The 21,241-nt window shown below is 48.1% G+C and overlaps 2 protein-coding genes across 3 annotated transcripts; one reads left to right on the top strand and one right to left on the bottom strand.

Moving 5' to 3' along the window:
• Window positions 1-11,667: 11,667 nt before the first annotated feature.
• LOC112893559 (E3 ubiquitin-protein ligase SIS3) lies at window positions 11,668-16,758 on the top strand. Of its 2 annotated transcripts, none has more exons than XM_025960958.1 (11): window positions 11,668-12,070; window positions 12,242-12,310; window positions 12,459-12,497; window positions 12,596-12,662; window positions 12,815-12,888; window positions 13,841-13,979; window positions 14,065-14,157; window positions 14,924-14,989; window positions 15,380-15,493; window positions 16,069-16,182; window positions 16,313-16,758. In XM_025960958.1, the coding sequence occupies exons 2-11, from the start codon at window positions 12,282-12,284 to the stop codon at window positions 16,703-16,705; spliced, it is 1,128 nt and encodes a 375-aa protein (XP_025816743.1). In that variant the 5' UTR covers window positions 11,668-12,070; window positions 12,242-12,281; the 3' UTR covers window positions 16,706-16,758. The 2 variants fall into 2 exon arrangements, with proteins under 2 accessions (XP_025816743.1, XP_025816744.1); XM_025960959.1 differs by having other exon boundaries at window positions 11,670-12,070; window positions 12,586-12,662.
• A 198-nt stretch (window positions 16,759-16,956) lies between these two features.
• LOC112893560 (1-aminocyclopropane-1-carboxylate oxidase homolog 1-like) lies at window positions 16,957-19,217 on the bottom strand. Its single transcript, XM_025960960.1, has 2 exons — window positions 18,330-19,217; window positions 16,957-17,389 (listed from the first exon to the last, which is right to left on the bottom strand). Exons 1-2 carry the CDS (start codon window positions 19,164-19,166, stop codon window positions 17,126-17,128), a joined length of 1,101 nt encoding a protein of 366 aa, XP_025816745.1. The 5' UTR covers window positions 19,167-19,217; the 3' UTR covers window positions 16,957-17,125.
• Between the last annotated feature and the right edge of the window lie 2,024 nt (window positions 19,218-21,241).

Genomic DNA, 21,241 nt, shown 5'->3' with positions numbered 1-21,241 from the left:
TCTAGAAGACGCCCTCAGGCACGGGTGCCTGAGTTGATGCGCTCGCAGAGAGTGCATCAGCTGCTGAGTTGGCCTCGCGTGGAACATGTTGCAGTTCCAGCACATGGAAGTCCTTCTCCAGCCTCTTCACATGAATGAGGTAGGCTGCAAGCTGGGGATTGTTACAGCAACATTGCCCCCGGACTTGCCTGATGAAGAGTTGGGAGTCTCCTTTGACCAGGAGTTCCCGGACTCCCAGGGATAGAGCCACCGTGAGTCCAAAGATTAAGGCCTCATACTCCGCCATGTTGTTGGTGGCCTCAAAATCGAGGTGCACCATGTACTTCAACTGTTCGCCATGTAGGTCGATGAGGACCACGCCAGCCCCTGCCCTCTTGCTGCGGGCAGACCCGTCAAAGAAGAGGGTCCAGTGGGGCCCGGTGAACACCGGAGCCCTGACCTCCTGACGTGGGGGGTCCGAGCCATCTTCCGGACCCCCAGGGACACTTGGTGCCGGTGTCCACTCCGCGATGAAGTCAGCAAGGATCTGGCTCTTGACGGCGTGGCGTGGCTGGAAGTCGAGCTGGAATCCGGCGAGCTCAGCTGCCCACTTGGCGATGTTGCCTGTGGCATTGGAATTGTGGAGGATGGCCCTCAATGGGTAGGAGGTCACCACCACAATCTTATGAGCCTGAAAGTAGTGGCGGAGTTTCCTGGATGCAACGAGTATAGCATAAAGAAGTTTATGCGTCTCAGGATACCTGGCCTTTACCTCATGAAGGACTTCACTGCCGTAGTAGACCGGCTTCTGGACGGTTCTGACTCTGCCAGCCGGAGCGGATCCTTCTGCTTGAACTGGGGACCCATCGGACCCCATGCGGCTTGGTACTTCTCCGGGTCGGAACCTGGCCGGACCCCCCGAAATAGGGCCGGTTGCTGGAGTGGTGGAGGCCAGACCTCCTTCTCCTGCAGGGGGGTCCGCGGGGGCCCCCTGCGGGAGATGCTCGGCCCTCTCAGTGATTAGCACCATGCTGATCACTTCGGCCGTTGCTGCAAGATAAAAAAACAGTGTCTCACCTGGGTCCGGTGCAACCAAGACCGGCAAGGAGGTAAGGTACTGCTTCATCTCCTGGAAGGCACGTTCTGCCTCTTCAGTCCATGCGAATGGACCGAACCCCCTCATCAACTTGAAAAAGGGGAGCGCCCTCTCCGCCAGCCTTGAAATGAAACGGCTGAGGGCTGCAAGGGACCCCGTCAACCTCTGCACATCTTTGAGGCGCGCAGGGGGTCTCATTGCCTCGATCGCCCGGACCTTATCCGGGTTGGCTTCGATCCCCCGGTGGGAGACCAGGAAACCAAGGAGCTTCCCCGCCGATACGCCGAAGACGCATTTCTCAGGGTTAAGCTTGGTGGAGGTCGCCCGTAACTTGTCGAAGACTTGAGCTAAATTTTCTAGGAGAGAATTTGATTCTCTAGTCTTAACAACGATGTCATCAACATACACCTCAACTATTTCTCTAACCAAATCACCTAAAGTGATGTTCATTGCACGAGCAAAGGTGGGTAGAGCATTGAGCAATCCATAAGGCATTACTATATAATAATAAAGACCATCCACTCTTACAAAAGCCGTATGCTTCCTATCATCCTCAGCCATTTTGATCTGGTGAAAACCAGAATAGGCATCTATGAAGGACAGCAAATCACACCCAGAGGTGGAGTCTACAATTTGGTCTATGCGTGGAAGTGGATAAGGGTCTTTTGGACATGCCTTATTAAGATTGGTGTAGTCGATACACATCCGAAGCTTCCCGTTTGCCTTCGAGACCACGACAGGGTTGGCCAACCACACTGGGTGGTAGACCTCCTCAATGAAGCCAGCCTGCAGCAGCTTGCGGACCTCTTCATGGATGAAGTTTTGCCGCTCGATGGACTGCTTGTGTGGCTTCTGCCGGACCGGCCTAGCGTCAGGGTGGATCTTCAGATGGTGCTCAATCACCTCCCTAGGGATCCCGGGCATCTGTGACGGTTCCCAGGCGAACACGTCGACATTTGCTCGGAGGAAGGCGATGAGCGCGCTTTCCTATTTCTCTCCCAGATTCCCCCCAATGCGGGTGGTCTGGGAGGTCTCCGCTCCGACCTGGACGGACTTCACGGGTACATCGTCCGTGTCGGACGGACGGACCTTAGGCGCCTTGGCCAGAGCCTTGGCACGCAAGGTGGAGGGGTCGGACCCCTGAGCGCCAGCTGCAGGGGCAAGCCCTGGTGCTAGCGCATGGAGCTTCTCGACCGCTACGACGGCAGCGGCCCGGTCGCTCTGGACGGTGAGAATGCCTACCGGAGAAGGCATCTTCAGGACCAAATACCCGTAATGGGCAATGGCCATGAACCGGTACAGTGCCGATCTGCCAATGATGGCGTTGAAGGGGCGATTAACCTTCGCCACCTCGAACTGCACGTTCTCGGTACGGAAGTTGTCCTCCGTCCCGAACGTAACCGGTAGGGTGATGGTCCCTACCGGGTACACTGGGTCCGGGCCCACTTCGGAGAATGGGCATGAAGGAGTCAGCTTGGACTCCGGGATCTGCAGATGCTTGAACGCTGCATAGCTGATGACGCTGAGGCCTGCACCCCCGTCGATCACCACGTGGTGGAGGCGGACGTTGGAGATGGTAGGTGCCGTGACAAGCGGCAGCACACCAGCTCCCGCCATGTTCTCCGGGCAGTCTAACGGCCCGAAGGTGATGGTAGTGTTCCTCCGCCGCTGGTGCGGCGCCGCCTTCAGCGTCGCCGGCTTCACCGAGAGGACTTCTCAGCGAAGGGTCTTGACGTCCCGCCGGGAGATGAGCTTTGAACTACCGCCGTACATCACGTACAGCTTCTTGCAGCGCTCGTCACCACCGGACTCAGAGTCGGACTGGTGGAAGAGACCCTTGAGGTCCTTGTTGGGGGTTTGGTATCCCAACTCCCTCTCCGCGGCGGCCGCACTGGCATCGGAGACCCTTTCCTTTCCGGACCACCGTGGAGGGGAGGAGCCTTCCCTTGAGGCTTGGTCGCACCTCTGGCTGAGGCGCTCCGCGAGTTTTTGGATCTCGCAGCACTCGGTGGCGCTGTGGCGAGCCCCAGGATGAACAGGGCACGACCCGGGGTCGGTGCGCTGTTGCCGTGGGCGCTTGCTGCGGGGGTTCTGAACCCACTTGTCTGAACGGGTCCTGCCTGGGTTGCAGAGTGCCATGCACGGCCTTCTGCTGCCCTGGCTCATTTGTCCGCCAAAGCGAACAAGGTGGTAACGGTTTCCACCTGGTGGGTCGCCAGCTTCTCCAGCATCTTCTCATCACGGACCCCCTATCGGAAAGCCGTGATAATAGACGCGTCAGAGATACGCGGAATCGTTCCACGTACCTTGGTGAAGCAGGAGATGAAAGCCCGGAGGGTTTCTCCGGGTTGCTGCCTCATGGCGTGGAGGTGGGCCTCCACACCGTGCTGCTGATATGCACTGGCAAAGTTTGCCGTGAACTGTGCACACAGCTCCCCCCAGGATCGGATGGATCCCGGAGTAAGGTTCATGAGCCAGGTCCGGGTTGGTCCGGTCAAGGCTACATGAAAGTAACTTGCCATAACGGCATCGTTACCTCCAGCCGCCGTGATGGTGGTGATGTAGACCTGCAGGAATTCTGACGGGTCAGAGGACCCATCATACTTTTCCGGCAGATGTGGCCGAAACTTGGACGGCTAGGCGACGGCGCGAAGGTGATCTGCGAGCGCGGCGCATCCCACCCCAGACACCGGTGCCTGGGCAGGTCCCTGCGGGGCCGGAACCACCGCAGCGAATTCGGCATCGAGGTCACGACCCTCGATACTGAGCCGGCGACCACACGCCCGCTCGATGGAGACACGGGCGTCCTCTCCCGCATGTCTGCGGTTGAGCTCCACCCGGAGGTCCTCGGTTCGTGCACTCCTCACTGATGGTGAGTGCACAGAACCGGATGCGCCGCCCTGATGACGGCGTTGCCTGGAGGCAGACCCCCCCGCTGAACATGGGGAAGCCTGTGCCAGGTTGAGGAGGCGGTCGACATCGTTACGCCATTTCCTCTGGGCGTCGGGCGAGGCCGCCTCACCACGGGGATTGCGGAGCAACTCCCTGGCTGCCATGAGCGGCCCATTCGGTGCGGGCGCCGATTGGACCACTGAGGCCCGCGCCGCAGCGCGTTGCGGAGCTGCTCGCGCCGCCCTGGACGTTGGACGACGGGAAACATGTGGCGTCGTGGACGCCACTTCTTCGCCCAACTGGAGCTCGTGGTGACCATCTTCCTGCACCATTGCGGTCTTGAAGGTTGACCGAGCGCAAACCAAACCTAAAGCCCCTACCTGGCGCGCTAAATGTCGGAGGAAATCTCCAGCCGGGTGGCGGTAAGCACCCGCCTAATCCTAGTTAAGGATGGGTTTGGAGGAGACTTAGAAGCGCTCGATCGATATGCGGATGACCATAGGAAGGACGCAAGGAATTAGAGTGGTTCGAGCCGCCGGAGCGTAATACCCTACGTCCACTTTAATGTTGTATTGACTATGCAAGCCTGAACGGAGAGCAGCGTGAACGCGTGTGTGTAAGAACTTGTCCTCTAACGAGTGCACACTCCCTTTTATAGTTCAAGCGAGGTGCTTACACTGTGCGGGACCCCGACAGGTGGGCCCGGCCAACAGGGGCCTACTCTATGTGATATGGAGATCTCCTTCTCCAGCCCCTTGTCGCTGCCTTCACGGTTGGGAAGGTAATGTGCGTATCTACAATCCGGATGCGGTCGTGTGCTGTCTTGCAGGCACAGTGACCGCTGTCAGTGTTACCCAACAGTGGTGCTGTGCTGCCACTGTTGGGTGCAATTCTGACAGGCGCGGGGGCAGAGCTGACCCGCCGCGTCGTTGCCTCCGCGCGCACTGTAGTAGCACACGCCTGGGCTCTCTTGTTACAGCCCATCATTACACCGCGCGCGGCGCCGTGACGGGACTGCACGCCACTGGCGCATAGTACACGGTGACACGACGCGCCGCCTTGAAAACAGGCGGGCTTACCATGGTGTCAGCCTACCTGCCCCGTGTGTCAGTGGCAGACCACTCTTTTTGACTTGGGGGCGCCCGGCTCAGCTACCGCATTAAATGCTGGTTGGTGGGCTGGAGACCCGCGAAGGGCCTCTTGCCACACGCACGTAGCAGGGCCAGCCCCGCTCCCTCCGCAGGGGCGGCACGTGGCGGCACCGGACCCCTCCCCGGGGGAGGGGGTCCGGGCCCCCGAGGCCGGTTGGAGCGGTCAGGCCCGTGATGGTCCGGTCATCACACGCGGTGGCCCTGGACCTCCCTGGGGAGTCCGGGTCCGCGGGAGCTACCTGAGAGCTCCCCTGCCTTCCGTGGCATGCGAAGGCCCCGGACCTCAGGGAGCTCGGAGAGGGTCCGGAGACCTCGGTCCCAGCTGTCAGGCCGGACCGTACGCCACGTCACCCAGAAGGCAAGGGGGAGATCACGTATGGTGATACGCTAAGGGCCTGGACACCCTAGCAGGAGATACCCCTGTCTGTATGTACCGACAAGAATATACACACGTTCCTTAGTGGATACGATACCCTGAAATACTCTTAGATGAAGTTACAACGGTATCTGTACGCTTACAGATTTATTTATGATCATTAAAATACCCGGTACATGTTACCCTTAGTGCTCAATCTACAAATGAGGCTTCCACAGAGCTTGAGTCATATTTATCAAAGGTACCAATTCGTTGAAGTGAACAGTTCAATATACTTGCATAGTGGCAGATGAGCTCGGCTGAATACCCTGCATTGAGTCGTATGGCGAGAGGTATGGAATAACATGCTTCTACAGTTGCATCATAATCTGCATTCAATACTGGGTCAAGAGTACTATCTGATTTTTGAAGTCGAATGACTGCTGCTGCTGGTGAAGCTCTAGTGTGCCTATAAGGGCTACAGGTACAATCATAAGACACATGTTACTTGTATTTCTCACTAATGCTTTAAGTTAACAAAGTCATGAAAGCGGCCCTTGTTTTGTGCAGCTAATACTTAACACCACATGGAATCGTGTTCATGACATTATCTTGGCTTTGGAAGGCATTGTTGTTTGTAGAGTTTTCAGCTTACACCAGATGCTATTATATTAATTTTGATATCTTGCAATCTAGCTTGCTCTTGGTTGCACTAATTGCCTCAAATTGCCTTAGGCAACATCAGTTATGCTGCAGTACGATTCCTTGTATTTGGTTCAGAACTGCCTTAGTGACTCCTGTTTTATTACGTTACATTGGTATTCATTAGTTAATGTGTAGGTTACTTCAGCAAATGGATGACAGCTTTCATGGTGCTTAAGATTTAGCCTTCTCTGATCTGATGTACTAATGAACACGCAGGTGAGGAGGCTGCAGAAGCAAGCTAATAGAGCAGGAGGTGAGGAGTTGCTTGATTCAGTAACATCCATCAGGCATGCGATTCAGTAGCATTCAGCAGTAAAGTAGTGAAAAAACTAAATGAAATGTTATTTTTTAACAATACCATCCTGATTGTTGCTGTAATAACATTTGTTGATGATGATCAACAACTAAATTAAATATTATATTTTAGTAACATCTTCACTGAATGATTATTGCTATCAAATTCAGCATCTGTTATGTTTGAATGGGCCAACCTGTCATGCCCGTTGGGCCATTGAGACCACACGCAAACGAGGGATAGGGCCGCCCCGTGGCCTCAGAAATTGGCTCCTTTGAATTTTTTTTAAAAAAGGGATAAAAAAAATTAAAATTCGAAAAAGGGGTGGCCGTTGGGAAAATTTAGAGAAATGGGTGCCTCCCGCCCGCTGAACGGGCGGGACGCGTGGGGCCCGGGACATCCCGCCCACCCAGAGGGCGGGATGTCACCCGAGGGCCTCTTCGCAAATAAATTATTTGCGAAGAGGTCCCTGGGAGGGCATCCCGCCCAACCAAAGGGCGGGATGTCCCGGGCCCCACGCGTCCCGCCCGTTCAGCGGGCGGGAGGCATCCCGCCCTTTGGTCGGGCGGGAGGTCCCCCCCACCGGCTATTTAAGCCCCAACCTGCCCCAAAAATGCCATTTTATCCAGCAAAAATCAGAAAAAAGAGAAAGAGAGAAGAGGAAGAGAGAAGAGGAAGCGGCGAAGCCCTGTCCACGCGTCGATTTTAAGGTATATTCTCGTTCTAGCCATATAAGTACTTGAAAATAACTATAATTTAGGAAATATTTGTTAGAGTAGTTATGTTTTGAATAGTTTTAGTATTTTCATTTGTTTTTAGTATAATTTATAATCTGAATAGTTTAGAATCTGTAAAATATAATCTGAGAGTCGCTGAAATTTAGGATCGTCGTTCGTTGTGTATTAATATGTAGTATAACTAGTTTATTAATGATTGACAGATATGTCTTCCGAGAAGGGTATTTTCAGTATATATTACGGAGAAGGAAATGTGATTTATGGGCCGAATGGGGTAGATTTAAGTGAATTCAACTGTGCGGTCAGAGGAATTACCAGACCGCACGAGAGGACATTTGAATCCCTATGCAACTGGTTAATGAGGGGACTAAGGATTAATCAGGAGACACACACTGTGAGTGTTCAATGCGTCATAAATCGTACCACTCACGCTTTGATCTGGGAGCTTATGCCACTTGCAAGCAACGAGGACTGGCTAACTTATCTGCAAAATGCAAGTCATTGGCAGTGGCCACTGGTACTCCTTGTCAGTGTGCACCAAAACCCTCCTTTGATAAACATTGAAGCTGGTCCGGGGGATGAAAATATTGATGAAGAAGTCGAGGAGGCAAACATTGAGGCAGGTGGCACCGCAGCACCTCAATGCGTGGCTGATGAGGGGGAGAACATACCCTTTATTGTTGAACAGCTGCAAGACGAAGAACGTGAATTGGATGAAGCAATGAATGCCGATTCGTCTGATGATGACGATGATGTGCCTCAAGATTGGGTAAGCAGCGACTTCAGTCATCTTGTCGTAGATGACGGATGTAGCTGGCCTTCGGATTGCAGGGAGAATGAAATTATCCAGGGTGCAAGGTACCACTCAATTGAAGAGGTGAAGGAAGCTGTTAAGTGCTGGTCTCTCTCTCTTATGCGAGAGTTTAAGACAGTCGAGTGCAAATCTCGTAAGTACGATGTGGTATGTGTGAAGGATGGCTGTCCATGGCGGGTGCATGCCTACAAGGGTAAATGGAAAGATTATTGGGAATGCTCCATTGTCACTCAGCACACTTGTCATTTGCCTGGGGTGCAGAAGAGCCATCGCAACCTCACGTCGCAATACATCGCAAATGAGATGTACGGGACGATAGTAGAGAACTTGTCATATGAACCAAAGTCTATTATCAGGTACATTCAGGAAAAGTACAAGTATACCATCTCATACAGTAAGGCGTGGAGTGCAAAACAAAAGGTGTTGGAGATGAGGTTTGGTACGTTCGAGGCTGCATATGATAATGTTCCTCGAATGCTGGCCGTCCTATGTCAGAGAAATCCTGGAAGCTACTATGACCTGAAAACTCTAGACAGAGGAGAAGGTCCGCCCCACATATTGCAGCGGGTCTTTTTCAGCTTGGGTCCATGCATTAACGCATTCCATCACTGCCGGCCTATCCTGTGCATCGACGGGACATTTCTCACAGGAAAGTATAGATTGCAAATGCTGACAGCTATTGGAGTGGATGGAAACAATCAATTGCTGCCTGTTGCTTTTGCTTTTGTTGAGAGTGAGAACACAGACAGTTGGTACTGGTTTCTGGAACGGGTTAAGCTTGCAGTCGTTCGGGATAGGGAAGATGTCTGCCTGATTCATGATCGTCACGCCGGCATACTGAGGGCAATTCTAGATTTGCAGCAGGGGTGTGTGGAGACCGGAGAGCCGCCCAAGTGGCGTGATATTCGCAGTAGGTGGTGCATGAGGCATATCGGTGCAAACTTTTTCAGGCAATTCAAGAACAAGCACCTTATGGATATGTTCAAGAGGCTATGCAAGGAAACGAATCAGCAAAAATTTAACAAGCAGTGGCAGAAACTTGATGAACTGACCGGGAAGAAAAGAGCCGAGGACGCATCAAAAAACATAACTGCACAGGATGAAGCAGAGGCTTTGTGCTCTTTGCCAACAGATACTGCACGTACTCGCAGAAGGTCTGGGTCAGCGGTGAAAAAATTTTCTGAATGGATTGAGAATGAATCTAAGGAGAAGTGGGCGTTACTTTATGATACCGATGGTGCAAGATACGGTATAATGACCACCAACTTCGCCGAAGTTTACAATTGGGTGCTGCGAGGTGTTCGTGGGCTTCCACTGGTTGCAATTGTTGAATTCATTGTCCGCGGGTGTACCGATTACTTTCGGGAGCGGTTCAATAAAAATCAGATATTCATGCGAGATCCAGACAGAAATTTTGGATTCAAGGTAACAGAATACATGACTAAGAAGGCAGAAAGCGCCCGGCTACACCATGTACGGCAATGTGGAACACAGGAGCTCAAGTTTGAGGTATCTCCTAAAGATAGGGCGCGACATGGCATGAGGCGTCAAACTCCTGTAAGGAGTGCATTCTCAAGTTCGATGGAACTTGTTGTTGCTCATGCATGAGGCCCAAGTTGCTACACTTACCTTGTTCTCATGTAATGGCTGCTTGTGCAGATACTGGACATCCTGTCGATATATATGTTTCACATTACTTCAGAAAGGAGACAATTGCTAGCACCTGGCAGTATGAGATCTATGGGTTCCGTTTGGTTGGATCGTTCACTGAGACAGCGAATCCTGTTATCTATATTCCAGACCCAAGATCATCACGGGTTAAGAGAGGACGCCGTCAGTCACGGCGTATTCGTAATGATATGGATGAGTCAGAGCTCCGTCCGAGGATACAACGCTGCAGTGCATGTAATCAGATTGGACACACGTATAAACGTTGTCCAACCAATGATGCTGGCCCCAGTTGTGCTGAAGCTGGCCCTACAGGTGATGCTACAGATGGAAGACCTCCGGTTGCATCAAGAAGTGGGAGACGTCGCCGATCGAGTGCTAGTACGTCATCAGGCATCATTTAGTTGTAATTTTATTTAAACGTTGTTTGCTCATATGTAATATTTGCTGCGTTGAGATTCTATCAGACCTAGATACGTATTTGTAATATTTGCCGCATTGACTGAAGACACAATATTTGGATTCATGTATTTGTAATATTTGTAATGTTCATTATCATATTATTTTATTTTAAATGGCTTCATGTATTGTACTATCGTAATATTTAGATTCTACGTTGCAAACGTTATCGTTTAACTATCTTCGTACGAGTTTTCGATACCGTAATCTTCTTTAGAAAATTGAATTAAAATTTTATGTGCATACATAAGAGTATGGCGAATGAATCTTATATTTGAAAAAATTCTGAATTTCAAATAGTTTCTGAAACAAATAATCTAAGAAAAAATATAACAAAAATGGACCAGGAGCATAAGATTATAGGTTTTAGAACTTTATAGGTTTTAGAACTTTGACTATATATTAGATATTAAATAATATCACATTAGAGAATAACAATAGATTTTAATTAGAAAAGGGTTATAATTAGGTTTAGTTAACATTTCAAATTTGAAAAATTCAAGACAAAAGAAGTTAAATTTACATCAAATTTGAGTTTGAAACTTTGCACAAAGGTACCTAGAGTTTATAGAATAGTCATACCAAACTTCATAAACAACAAAGCATGAAATCCTAAAGTTATACATAAACTTTCCTTAATCTTAGTTTTAAAATAGGAGTAAAAGTATTTTGTTTCAAACTAAACTCCATTAACAAAAGTTATAGAGTTTGAAATCTACTTTCTAACAAAACTAGTTTTGCTATTTTTGGATTTTTCTGTGAATTGTTACGAATTTTGGAAGCCAGAAAACACATACACATGAAATAACAGTGCACCGGGAGGCATCCCGCCCAATTGCCGGGCGGGAGGCATCCCGCCCAGTGGCCGGGCGGGAGGCCTGCCAGGGACCACTTCGCGAATAAAAAAAGTTTTTTTATTCGCGAAGAGGTCCCTGGAAATTTTTTTTGAGCATCCCGCCCTATGGTTGGGCGGGATGCCTCTTTCCGCCCTCCCAGCGGGCGGGAGGCACCCATTTCCCTAAATTTCTCCAACTGGCACCCCTTTTTCGAATTTTGTTTTTTTTTTATCCCCTTTTTTAAAAAAACTCCCATGGGACCAGGTCCAAGGTCCAGTCTGGACCGGCCCATTTCCAACTTAATTAAATATCAATGGTATAACACCGTAAACGCACAAATCCAAATAGGTAGCGGTCACATGTCTAACTGGTGGCAAAGCCAGGTTCATGACCACCGATAGCTTCTTCTAGTGCAATATCACGTGGATGTTTTTTGCTTTCCCACGATCAATATTTTTTTCTAAATGGAGGATTTTTTCAGAAAGTTCTGCAAATCCACTGTATCATTATTATCCCTTTTTCTGTTTTTCTTTCTGCGAATGGTTTTTGGTGGAAAATTTTCGTAGAAATCCAAAATCGGCGAGAGGTGGCGGTCTAACGCTGATGCCAGGCGGAATGAGTCAGTGAGATACCTCGCACCGACAGGTGGGACCCACAGCTCCGTGTTCGCTCACCTAGCGTTACCAACCTGTTGCGAGTGGGTGCGTTGCCGGAGCGCTTGCTGTCCAACTTTTTCCGATTCCGTTCCCTTCCCTTCCGTGGGCGTTGCGATGAGATGCTGCCGCTACTGATGCTGCCGCGGCGGCGAGGAGTTCATCCCCTCGGCGGCGAGCAGAACCACCACTGGATCTAAAACCCCCCTTGCCTCCTCGTCTCACTCTCTCCACGCGTAGGGCTTCGAGCGCATCGGGGCGGCGAGTCTGCGAGGCCAGCGGCGAAGGCCCCGCCGGGGCAGTGAACTCGCCCGCGGCAAGCCTGCGTTGGGTCGGCGAGCGCGGCTCGCTGCTGCGGCAAACCCGCTTCGGGGAGGCGAGCGCATCAGGAGACCCGTGCTTCCCACATATTGGCAGACAGCCCCATCAGGTGAGCACTGTGACGCTGTCAGCCTCAGCTCGATCCCATCAATGGCTGGCTTCGATTGTGCCGATTGCGGTCGTGGTATTGACGAAGTCTAAGAGCAACTGGATTTTCCCTTTTGATATGTTCAATTTTGATCGCCGATTTCAGCTTAAAACCTTTTGTTTTCCTCTTCAGTTCGTCCAATCCGGCGCTTAAGAAGAAGAGTAAGAAGACCATGGCGATGCGGGGCGTCGATTTCAAGTGGTGCGTCTCTCCCCTCTCGTCTCTCTACTTCCTCCCTAATTCGTTCCCTCTTTAATTTGGAGATCCCCATCAAATCAACCCTAGCTAGTTGGTGGGACAGTTAGTGCGGTTCACTGATTTGAGAGACTGGGTTTGCGATTGATTGCAGGTACGATGGGTTCTTCCTCTCCATGCTCGCCACTAGCGTGTATCCTACTCCATCCACTAATTCCCTGACCAATTTCATCCAGTTTATTATTCTGTTGCTAAATGCTATTCCTTAATAATCATCTAATACACGTTTAGAATCATCGTATCCATCAATTGGAAGAGGTATCGTCTCTGTGCCCATCCGCTCCACATTTGGATAGTGGTCAGATTCCTGCCCTGCCCCAGTTCTTCCTTTTTTCTGCATTCTACATAAAAAATTAGTATATAGGTTTGGTTTGTTGTCGCTCAGTTTTCACTAGTCATTGAGGATCGATTCTACTGCCATTCATTGTTTCTACTGCCTGCCTGCCACAGGTGGACTACACCACTGTCTTCATCTTCCGTCTCCTCATGTTTCTTGATAATGGTCTTGCTGCAGGGATGGGATTGTGAGTCTTTTTAAACCCACTCAACCTTCCTAAAACTCTAGACACTTTTCTTAATTTGACAAAGTACTGCAATACAAACTAATGTTGCCACACAATTTAGCATGTTGTATTTACTGATGCAACAGACTTCTCTGCTCACCCTAGCCTCTGTTTAGCATCACGATCTCACTGCTTTAACAGACACTTAAAAAGCTAAAAAGGCAAGAAAGTTGTTGTTCTTGATGACCTCACCAATGCAAATCACAGCCAGACCTCAATTGCAACCATGATCCTGTCTACCCTTGGTTTAAACTAATCAAACTGTTAATCCTGTAGAAACTCTTAGTGAAAATAAGATTACGGAGATGCATAAAGCTAGATAGATACCCCTGGTTCCGTGTGATTTATCCCTAGGAACATGACACATTCTGTTGTCCATATGGTCATATCTCTGAATAGTCTGCAGGTCCATTGGATGACATTGTAGTTTATGGTTAGGCCATTTAGAATCAATAAAAGTATTGGGTTCCTTAAGATTTCTCAATTTTGTTTTGTCCAAAGCACTCTCAACTTTCTATCAGCTAACAAAATATTCTAAATTTGGATAATTCAGTTTTCCAGTATATGGTGTTTGAGAATCGAAATCAAACCTGTTAATAGCATATTCTACTATATGATGGCAGGTGATTGCTTTCAGATGCATGATTCTAAGATTTGAGTTACAGTGTTCTTTTGAGCAAAGTAATTATGTAACACATAGCCATTTATGATTTATCGTGGCGCCTGACAGATTCTTGACCTTCCATTTTCCTTCCATAATAATTTCTACTCTATATTTTTCATTCTCATACAGTTATTCTAAGTTTCTTACTTTGTCTTTTTTTTTCTGCCCCACAACCAGTGATGAACTGAACCTTGCAGAAGTATGGCTGTTAGTTAATTCTTTTATATATTTTTTTGTTGAAAACTGTAGAGATCTCGGATGGCAACAGAGATATGCTCGTTTTTGTGGAAGAATAGTTGTCCTCTCGGTTCTTGTACTACTGCTCTACCCCTTTCTTTGGGTTTGGACTGTGATAGGAACATTGTGGTTTAGCACTGCAAGAGGCTGCGTGAGTTCTCATATTCTTGATATGGGTACAATTTGTTTCACCATATACATTGAGTTCTACTAAATGCACATTTTTTCCTCTGTAGTTGCCTGAGGAAGGACAAAAATGGGGCTTCCTGATATGGCTGCTGTTCAGTTACTGTGGACTCGCCTGTATTGCTTGTGTTGCTGTTGGAAAGGTATTACTATGAAGTATCAAATTGGTATATACATTTTGAAAATGCTTATCCAACAGTGATATTGCGTATGCCCTTCCTAGAAAAATACTAGTTTTTTGGACTGAGAGGACAACTATTGAACTATACATGCATAGTGCGACTTGGTCTTTCTTGGACTGAAGTTGTTTAGATTAAGTTCAGTGTGTGTAAACTGTAGATAACTGTTATTTAGTCATGATATATTCACATCTGCTGTTTATTAGCTAAAATTATATTGAGCTACTTTAGGCATGAAGATTACGTGCCACATTATTAGTATTAGTTCAGAAGGGGCACTGATGGGTTTCTATTCTAATGGACATAACTGTACTGGTCTGAACTGTGTGCTAAAAAACTTCGATGCTTCATTGGATTCACTGCTCTTGTGTAAATTATTTAATCTTGATATACTGATGAGTATCTACTTCTGGTCAACATGCAACTGTGTTTGATATATGTGTAATCGCTAGGGCTCCACACTTGTATGTCCCTACCTAAGTACACATCTATCACATACTTACACAACAGTAAAGCTGTTGTTTATACACCTTTTCAGTTTTCATTTTGACTATTCATGTGCAATATAACATACTGATAAAAGTTTCTTCCTTTGATTTAATAGAAGTGTATACCCATGGGAAGGAGGCATAATGCTATTGACTTGTTACTACTGTGGTTTTGATTATTCTGGGGATCATTTGAGTAGATGCTAGTTCATGGAGAATTAATGATTTCTTTTTTTTTGTAGTGGCTAAACCGAAGGCACGCGCTTCAACAAAGGGCACAGCAGGGAATTCCCGTCTCTGAATATGGGGTACTGCTTCCCTCTATTTTCTATGTGACCTGTTACAAATATAAAAAGAGCTGTTGATACGAGCAGTTCAAAAGTACCAGATCTTTTTGTACATCTTTATCAGTGTTTTCATGTTTAGTTCAAGATATATTCCTCCATGATACTTTATTACACATTATACATGAACTTGTTGTTTGAAATTTATTGGGATTTTTTTAAAATGTACATATTCATGAGTCAGATATAGGTGTAGCTACACCTAAGTGTTTTGCTTTTTAACCATGTCCAAACTTTCTTTGATTCTGGGGCGAGATTGTATGTTTTGGTTGAATGCACAGGTTTACTTTGTTCCAATCTATGCTTGTACTTATTCTGGTGGTATGGTATCTAATATGGTGTTCATCCATGCAGGTTTTGGTTGATATGATCCGTGTTCCGGACTGGGCATTTGAGGCCGTTGGTTTGGAAATGAGAGTGGGCCAAGATACAGCATATCATCCAGGTCTTTACTTAACTGCAGCTCAGGTGAGTTGATTTGGTTAATCTTGTGCAAGTTTTTAATGTATGGCTAAAGTATTTTCTTATATACTTAGCTGTGGATCCAATGGTTGTGCAGCTTGTTAGTTGTTGGTTTGATCATTGAACAGGTTTAGCTTAGCAAATTTATGCATTTTTCTTGACGATTAGCAATAAGCATTCTGTAATTGTCTATGAACAAAAGTACCGATGTGGTAATTCGACAGAGAGATCAGAACTGCTCAAGGGCTAAAAGCTAAGGAAACTTGTACCATTGTTTAGTAGTACTCTAATAGAATTTTTAGTCAAGAGAGGGACATCATTTTGTGGTTGGACCAGACATCTGGTGTCAGTCAATGCTGAAGCCATAGATGCATTCCCTGCTTGTATGTCTGAAATGTTCCAGTGCTGTCTTCTAGTCCTATGGAAATAGAGTGAAACTATTCTAATTCCACTTATGGAACATCATTGCAGCATCAATTATCTCATCTTATATCTGCAATTTTTTATGCTAGCATTATTTTAGAATCAAATTTTCCTTCAATGGATTTGCACTTTCGAATTGAGTGGTCCTTTTTGTGCAGAGAGAAGCAGTTGAGGCACTGATTCAAGAACTTCCGAAATTCAGGCTGAAAGCTGTTCCAACCGACTGCAGCGAATGTCCCATCTGCCTTGAAGAATTTCATGTTGGCAATGAGGTGAAGCGTAATTGCTGTCTACATCATGCATCGATAGTCATAAGCAACTCTTAAAGCTTTAATTGGAGATCCATATATTTGTTAGCTGCTATATATGCTCACAGGTTCAATCTGATCCTTGTCCGTGCAGGTGCGTGGGCTCCCATGCGCGCACAATTTCCATGTAGAGTGCATCGACCAATGGCTCCGGCTGAATGTCAAGTGCCCACGGTGCCGGTGCTCCGTCTTCCCCAACTTGGACCTGAGCGCACTGAACAATCTCCGGTCGTCCAGCGAGCCAGATCACCCATCCGCCAGTGCCAGCGATGTAACAACAGCAACTGCAGCGACTAGATATGTGAGGTCGCAGCCAGCTGGGCAAAGCTACTTGGTGCGGTTGCAGGGGCTGCTGCTCCGTCCAGTCCGGCACGAGAGCATGGAGAGTAGTGGGGGTGAGCCAGCTGTGGCCAACAGCAGCTCGGTTGGCCCTGAGGAGCTGGCCAGCATAGTTGTAGACGATGGGCATCAGCTGCCAGATCGCTGAGTTGTTTAATGGCCTAAACTATATTGAGTTTGTGGGGGGGGGGGGGGGGGGTGGAAAGGGAACCAAATTATGCAGCGGTTTTATTTTTGCTGTGTATTTTGCGAGTAAATAATATTGTTATATTATCGTTTCTGACCAATTCCTCGTTTGCACACCAGTTAGGCAGGATCATCCATGTATGTTGCGTGCATGTAATTGTGTATTAGGAATTGATCATGTGAGTAATTCCGTTCTGACATCTGAGCCTGAGATGAGCTTAGCTGCTGCTTGTCTTGTCTGATAGTGCACATATTTACAATACTAAAAAGTAAATCTTATTCATTTCCTTGCGCAAGGAAATTAACCGGACATTATCCTTACAGACATACAAGTGCAAGCATATGCTTGCTTCATCACCAAACTCATCAACATCCCTCCAGACTATTGACTCGAGCTCACCTTGAATTGTTCGATGGACGATCTGCTATGACCGTGTTCCCTTCTTGAACTCATGAACTGCTGCACTGTGAAACTCCGGTACCGTGCGGGCTTTTCTGCTGTCACCAGCTCCGGGAGAGGTCCAAAAAGGTCGGACTTGTCACGTTTGGCAGGATTGAAGAAGAGGGCAATGGAGACCCTGGCATCTTGTGTGGATTTGATTACCACCCTGTGCTCCACGCTCTTTAATTCATCATTGGAAACCACCTGCTAGCAGGCACAACATTTAATCATTGTTGTCACAAATAATAATTGATAATTTGAACATAACACAGTCTCTAAAATACAATCTTAGCCTTTACTTTTTGTTGCAATATATGGCAAAGCAAAGTAAAAAAGTATACTTTTGTAAAAATACTTATCGAGACCAATCTACTCATATTATTGGGCTCCCATGGAAGGTTATGAATCATTAACTGTGGTAGCATGCCAAAGTAATGTGCAATTTACGCTGAAATTTTACACTATTCTGCAATGTGTCTGTGACACACCAAGATTAGTAAGTGCAACTGTGCAACAAATGTGCAAAGCATCGCGTTCTAGCAGCCTTCTTGGGGTTGCCTGGTAAAAGTGGACAACACTTAACGACTCTCTGGTCCGTAGTAAGCACTAAAACCCCTAGCTGGTGTATCTGGAAGACAATTGCAAAAAATTATTTGAAAATGTAAACACTTTAGTTGTTGAAAAATGGAAGTGGATTTCGGAGATACATAAAGGAGGCTAAAAAAGCAAGTATTTTGAATCAGAGGCAGTATTTAACCACAGCACTGTTATGTGAGTTGAGAAATCAGTACAACTAAATGACAGGTAAGCTAGGAAAACAAACCATGCACATGATTAGGTTAGTAGGCAGAGCTCTATACCAATCAATCCAACCTATTAGACATTTACGTTCTAAAAGAATTTTGAAAAGTGCAGCTAGGATAGCTTTCTCCATCCTATAGCCTTAGCTTTCTTACTACTCGCCCACCGTCAACTACTTTAGACTCAAAAGTTTTAATAACTAGAAAACTCAACTGTCTGTTTGAGAGTACAACACATCTGAACTAAACATCTTCAAAATCCAGTTTCAACAACTTCAAAAACAACTATTATAAATATGATCATTTTCATTGGTCTTGTAATTGTTTACTTGCAAAGGTTGTACCTTGAGCACGTCACCGATATTGACCAGAAGCGCGCCGGTGACCGGCGCCACGTCTACCCACTCTCCACCGCCACCATTGCCGTCGTCGCGCCGGACCTGCAGCCCTCCGACTCCGTCCTGTGCCAGCACCGTGAACAAGCTGGGGTCGGTGTGCTCAAGGCTGCCCACCACCCGCGCCGGCTCCGGACACGGCGGATAGTAGTGGCACACCATGAGCCAGCCTTCCACCTGCATCGCCTGCTCCAGCCGCTCCGTCCCGACACCGAGCGCTTCCGATAGCAGCCCGGCCATCTCCTTCCCGAACTCCGTCAACGAGCGCTGGTACTCCTTCAGCGCGTCCCGGCAGGCCGCGGGGAGGCAGCCGAGGTCGGGGGCCTCCCCTGGGCCGAAGCGGACACGGAGCGTGTCGCGCCATGGGAGGGGAGGCGCGCCCTGCTCCGGCGCGTTGGGGATGGTGGAGTAGGCGACGGCCCCGACCGGCTCGAGGGAGTAGAGCGACGACCGGGCGGCGCGGGGCTGCTCGTGGAACGCCCTGGCCGCGGAGACCGCGGAGTCGACGACGCCGGCCGGGACGCCGTGGTTGATGACGTGGAAGAAGCCGCAGGAGCGTGACGCGGCGCGGACGAGCGCCGCGGTGTCCGAGCGCGGGAGGGAGAGGTCAACGACCGGGATGGCGAACGCCGTAGTCCCCGGGGACTGCGGCGACGGCGTGGCGGCCGTGAGGAAGACTGGAGGCACCGCGGTGGCGCTGGACTCGACGAGCCCGCGGACGCCGGTTCGGGACTCGTGGAACACGGCCAGCGCGGCCGCGGCGTCGTAGTCCTTGGTTGCGGCCATCCTTTGTTGCCGAATTTGGTCTTCCTCCTGCTGTTAGCTGGATCACCGGCTGCGCTGAGCCTTCTTAATCTTACCCCCTCCTTTATTTATTATTTGCAACTTGCGTAACGATTAATATAATAATCCATTAGCTGCCGTCGCCACTCTCTTACTTCACATTAGCACGGGGCAAGTTGTTGGAGTTAGACAAACTCAAAACGGTTGAGCAAGAACTGGATCAAATCACTAAGAAACAAAATCACAACCACCACTCAGGTGGAGGAATTTGTCTACCTCTGTACGTTTCTACATTTCGTGGAGAATACGATGGTATATCTTAAGATTGATGACCGGAACGATATATCTTAGGATTGACGATTGAGTTAGAATATTTTGATATCGATGAAATCACATCATGCATCCCAATATCATCAAATTTTCGAGGTGTGGCAATGGTAGCATGGTGAGTAGCTTTATCCCATCCTAATACGATAGCAGCGATCTGATCGTGACTTTTGTGACGCAGTTTCGGATGTCATTTCATGATTTTTTCTTCTTTCTTGAATGGAATTTTTTAGGATTAGCTTGGGATTATTAGGTAGTTATTTCATTCGGGGTTATAGGTCCGGCCGAAAGCGGTTCTGGTCCGGTCGACTCCCGTGCATGCTCCTCTGGGTCCTTTTTTTTATTTTTTACATCTTTTGACTCTGCCTTCTAACTGTTTTGGAGTCTTTCTATAAAACTGAAAATTTAAGTAATCTTGCAATGCTTGATTTACTTGTCCTCCTCTTCTCACTTCCACGGTCATTTATTTGCATCTCAGTTTTTCTTTTTGTGTTTTTTTCTTTTACACTCGTGTTCTAGATCGTAACATGTTCTATAGCTTAAGAAATCTGATACTCTACATTCTTTTAAATTTCTCTCGCTTTGTTGCACGAAATCGTTGATTCGAGGTAAAATCTGTATGATTCGGAGCTTTTGCCTCCTTAAGCAAGGGCTGCAAGGCAGAATAGTAGGCAACGGTGGTAATAATCTGAAGCGGCAGCGGTCTGCTGGTTTTCGCTCAAAAACCGAAGACCGAACCGGATTGCTGTTGGGACCCATGCGAGTCAACGCCGCCAGTGGTGGGCCCACGTGTCAGCGGGACCGTCCGGTTGGCTCCCGGCAGTGGGCGAGCGTGGAGGCGTTGCTACTTCTTCCGTCGCTTTATGCAAAAGCTCGGTACAATTGAAGTGAACCGCAACACGCGTAGGATATATTGCCTCTATTTCTCGTATTAGATTTATTCTACATCAAAATTAGTTAACTTTGACCAAATCTATAGAAAAATACAGCAACAACTATACTATCCAACATATACACTGTCAACCTATACTTCATGGTAGATTCAATGAAATAAATTTAGTATTGTAAATGTTATTAATTTTTTGTATAAACTTGATCAAATTTGGCTAAATTTGACTTAAGACAAACCTAATATGATATGCAAATAAAAATGGAGAGAGTACAGTATTAATTACGGCGCAAATGACTCTGATGCTTGGGTCATTTCTAGAGTGCGACAATGGCACGGCGCGTAGCCCTGTCCCGGCCTCACGCGATAGTACCGGAACATGTCGCGCGCACAGAGCTGGCACTCGTGGTCTCCCTTCACAAACAACATCCTCAGTTCCACCAAGATCTCCATCTCACCGACGCGCAGCTCGGACGCCATGCTCCTGCGCAGGTCGTCGGTCAACACCACGTCGGCGCACAACAGCACGGCCACCACCTCCACCGACGCTTGTCTATGCAGAAATCTTGCACTCGCTGCTACACATGTGAGCAGTAGTACCGGACGGGAACCGGATCACTGCTCCCAGTAGTACTGGGCGGGACCCCCGGTTAATACCGATTCTGCGCCAGGTACAGATTGGTCGGTACTAAATACGCGTGCATTTAGTACCGGTCACGCTGCCCGGTACTAAAATACACACTTAGTACCCGGCTGGTAGCACCATCTGGTACTAAACTGCTTACCACGCAGGGTGGTAGGGGCCGCAGTTTAGTACCAACTGACGTTACCAGCCGGTACTAAGTTATTTCTTATTTTTTAT

Source organism: Panicum hallii, chromosome 5 (genome assembly GCF_002211085.1).
Source record: "Panicum hallii strain FIL2 chromosome 5, PHallii_v3.1, whole genome shotgun sequence".
NCBI classification, from domain to species: domain Eukaryota; kingdom Viridiplantae; phylum Streptophyta; class Magnoliopsida; order Poales; family Poaceae; genus Panicum; species Panicum hallii.
This window is presented reverse-complemented; position numbering and strand designations above follow the sequence as displayed.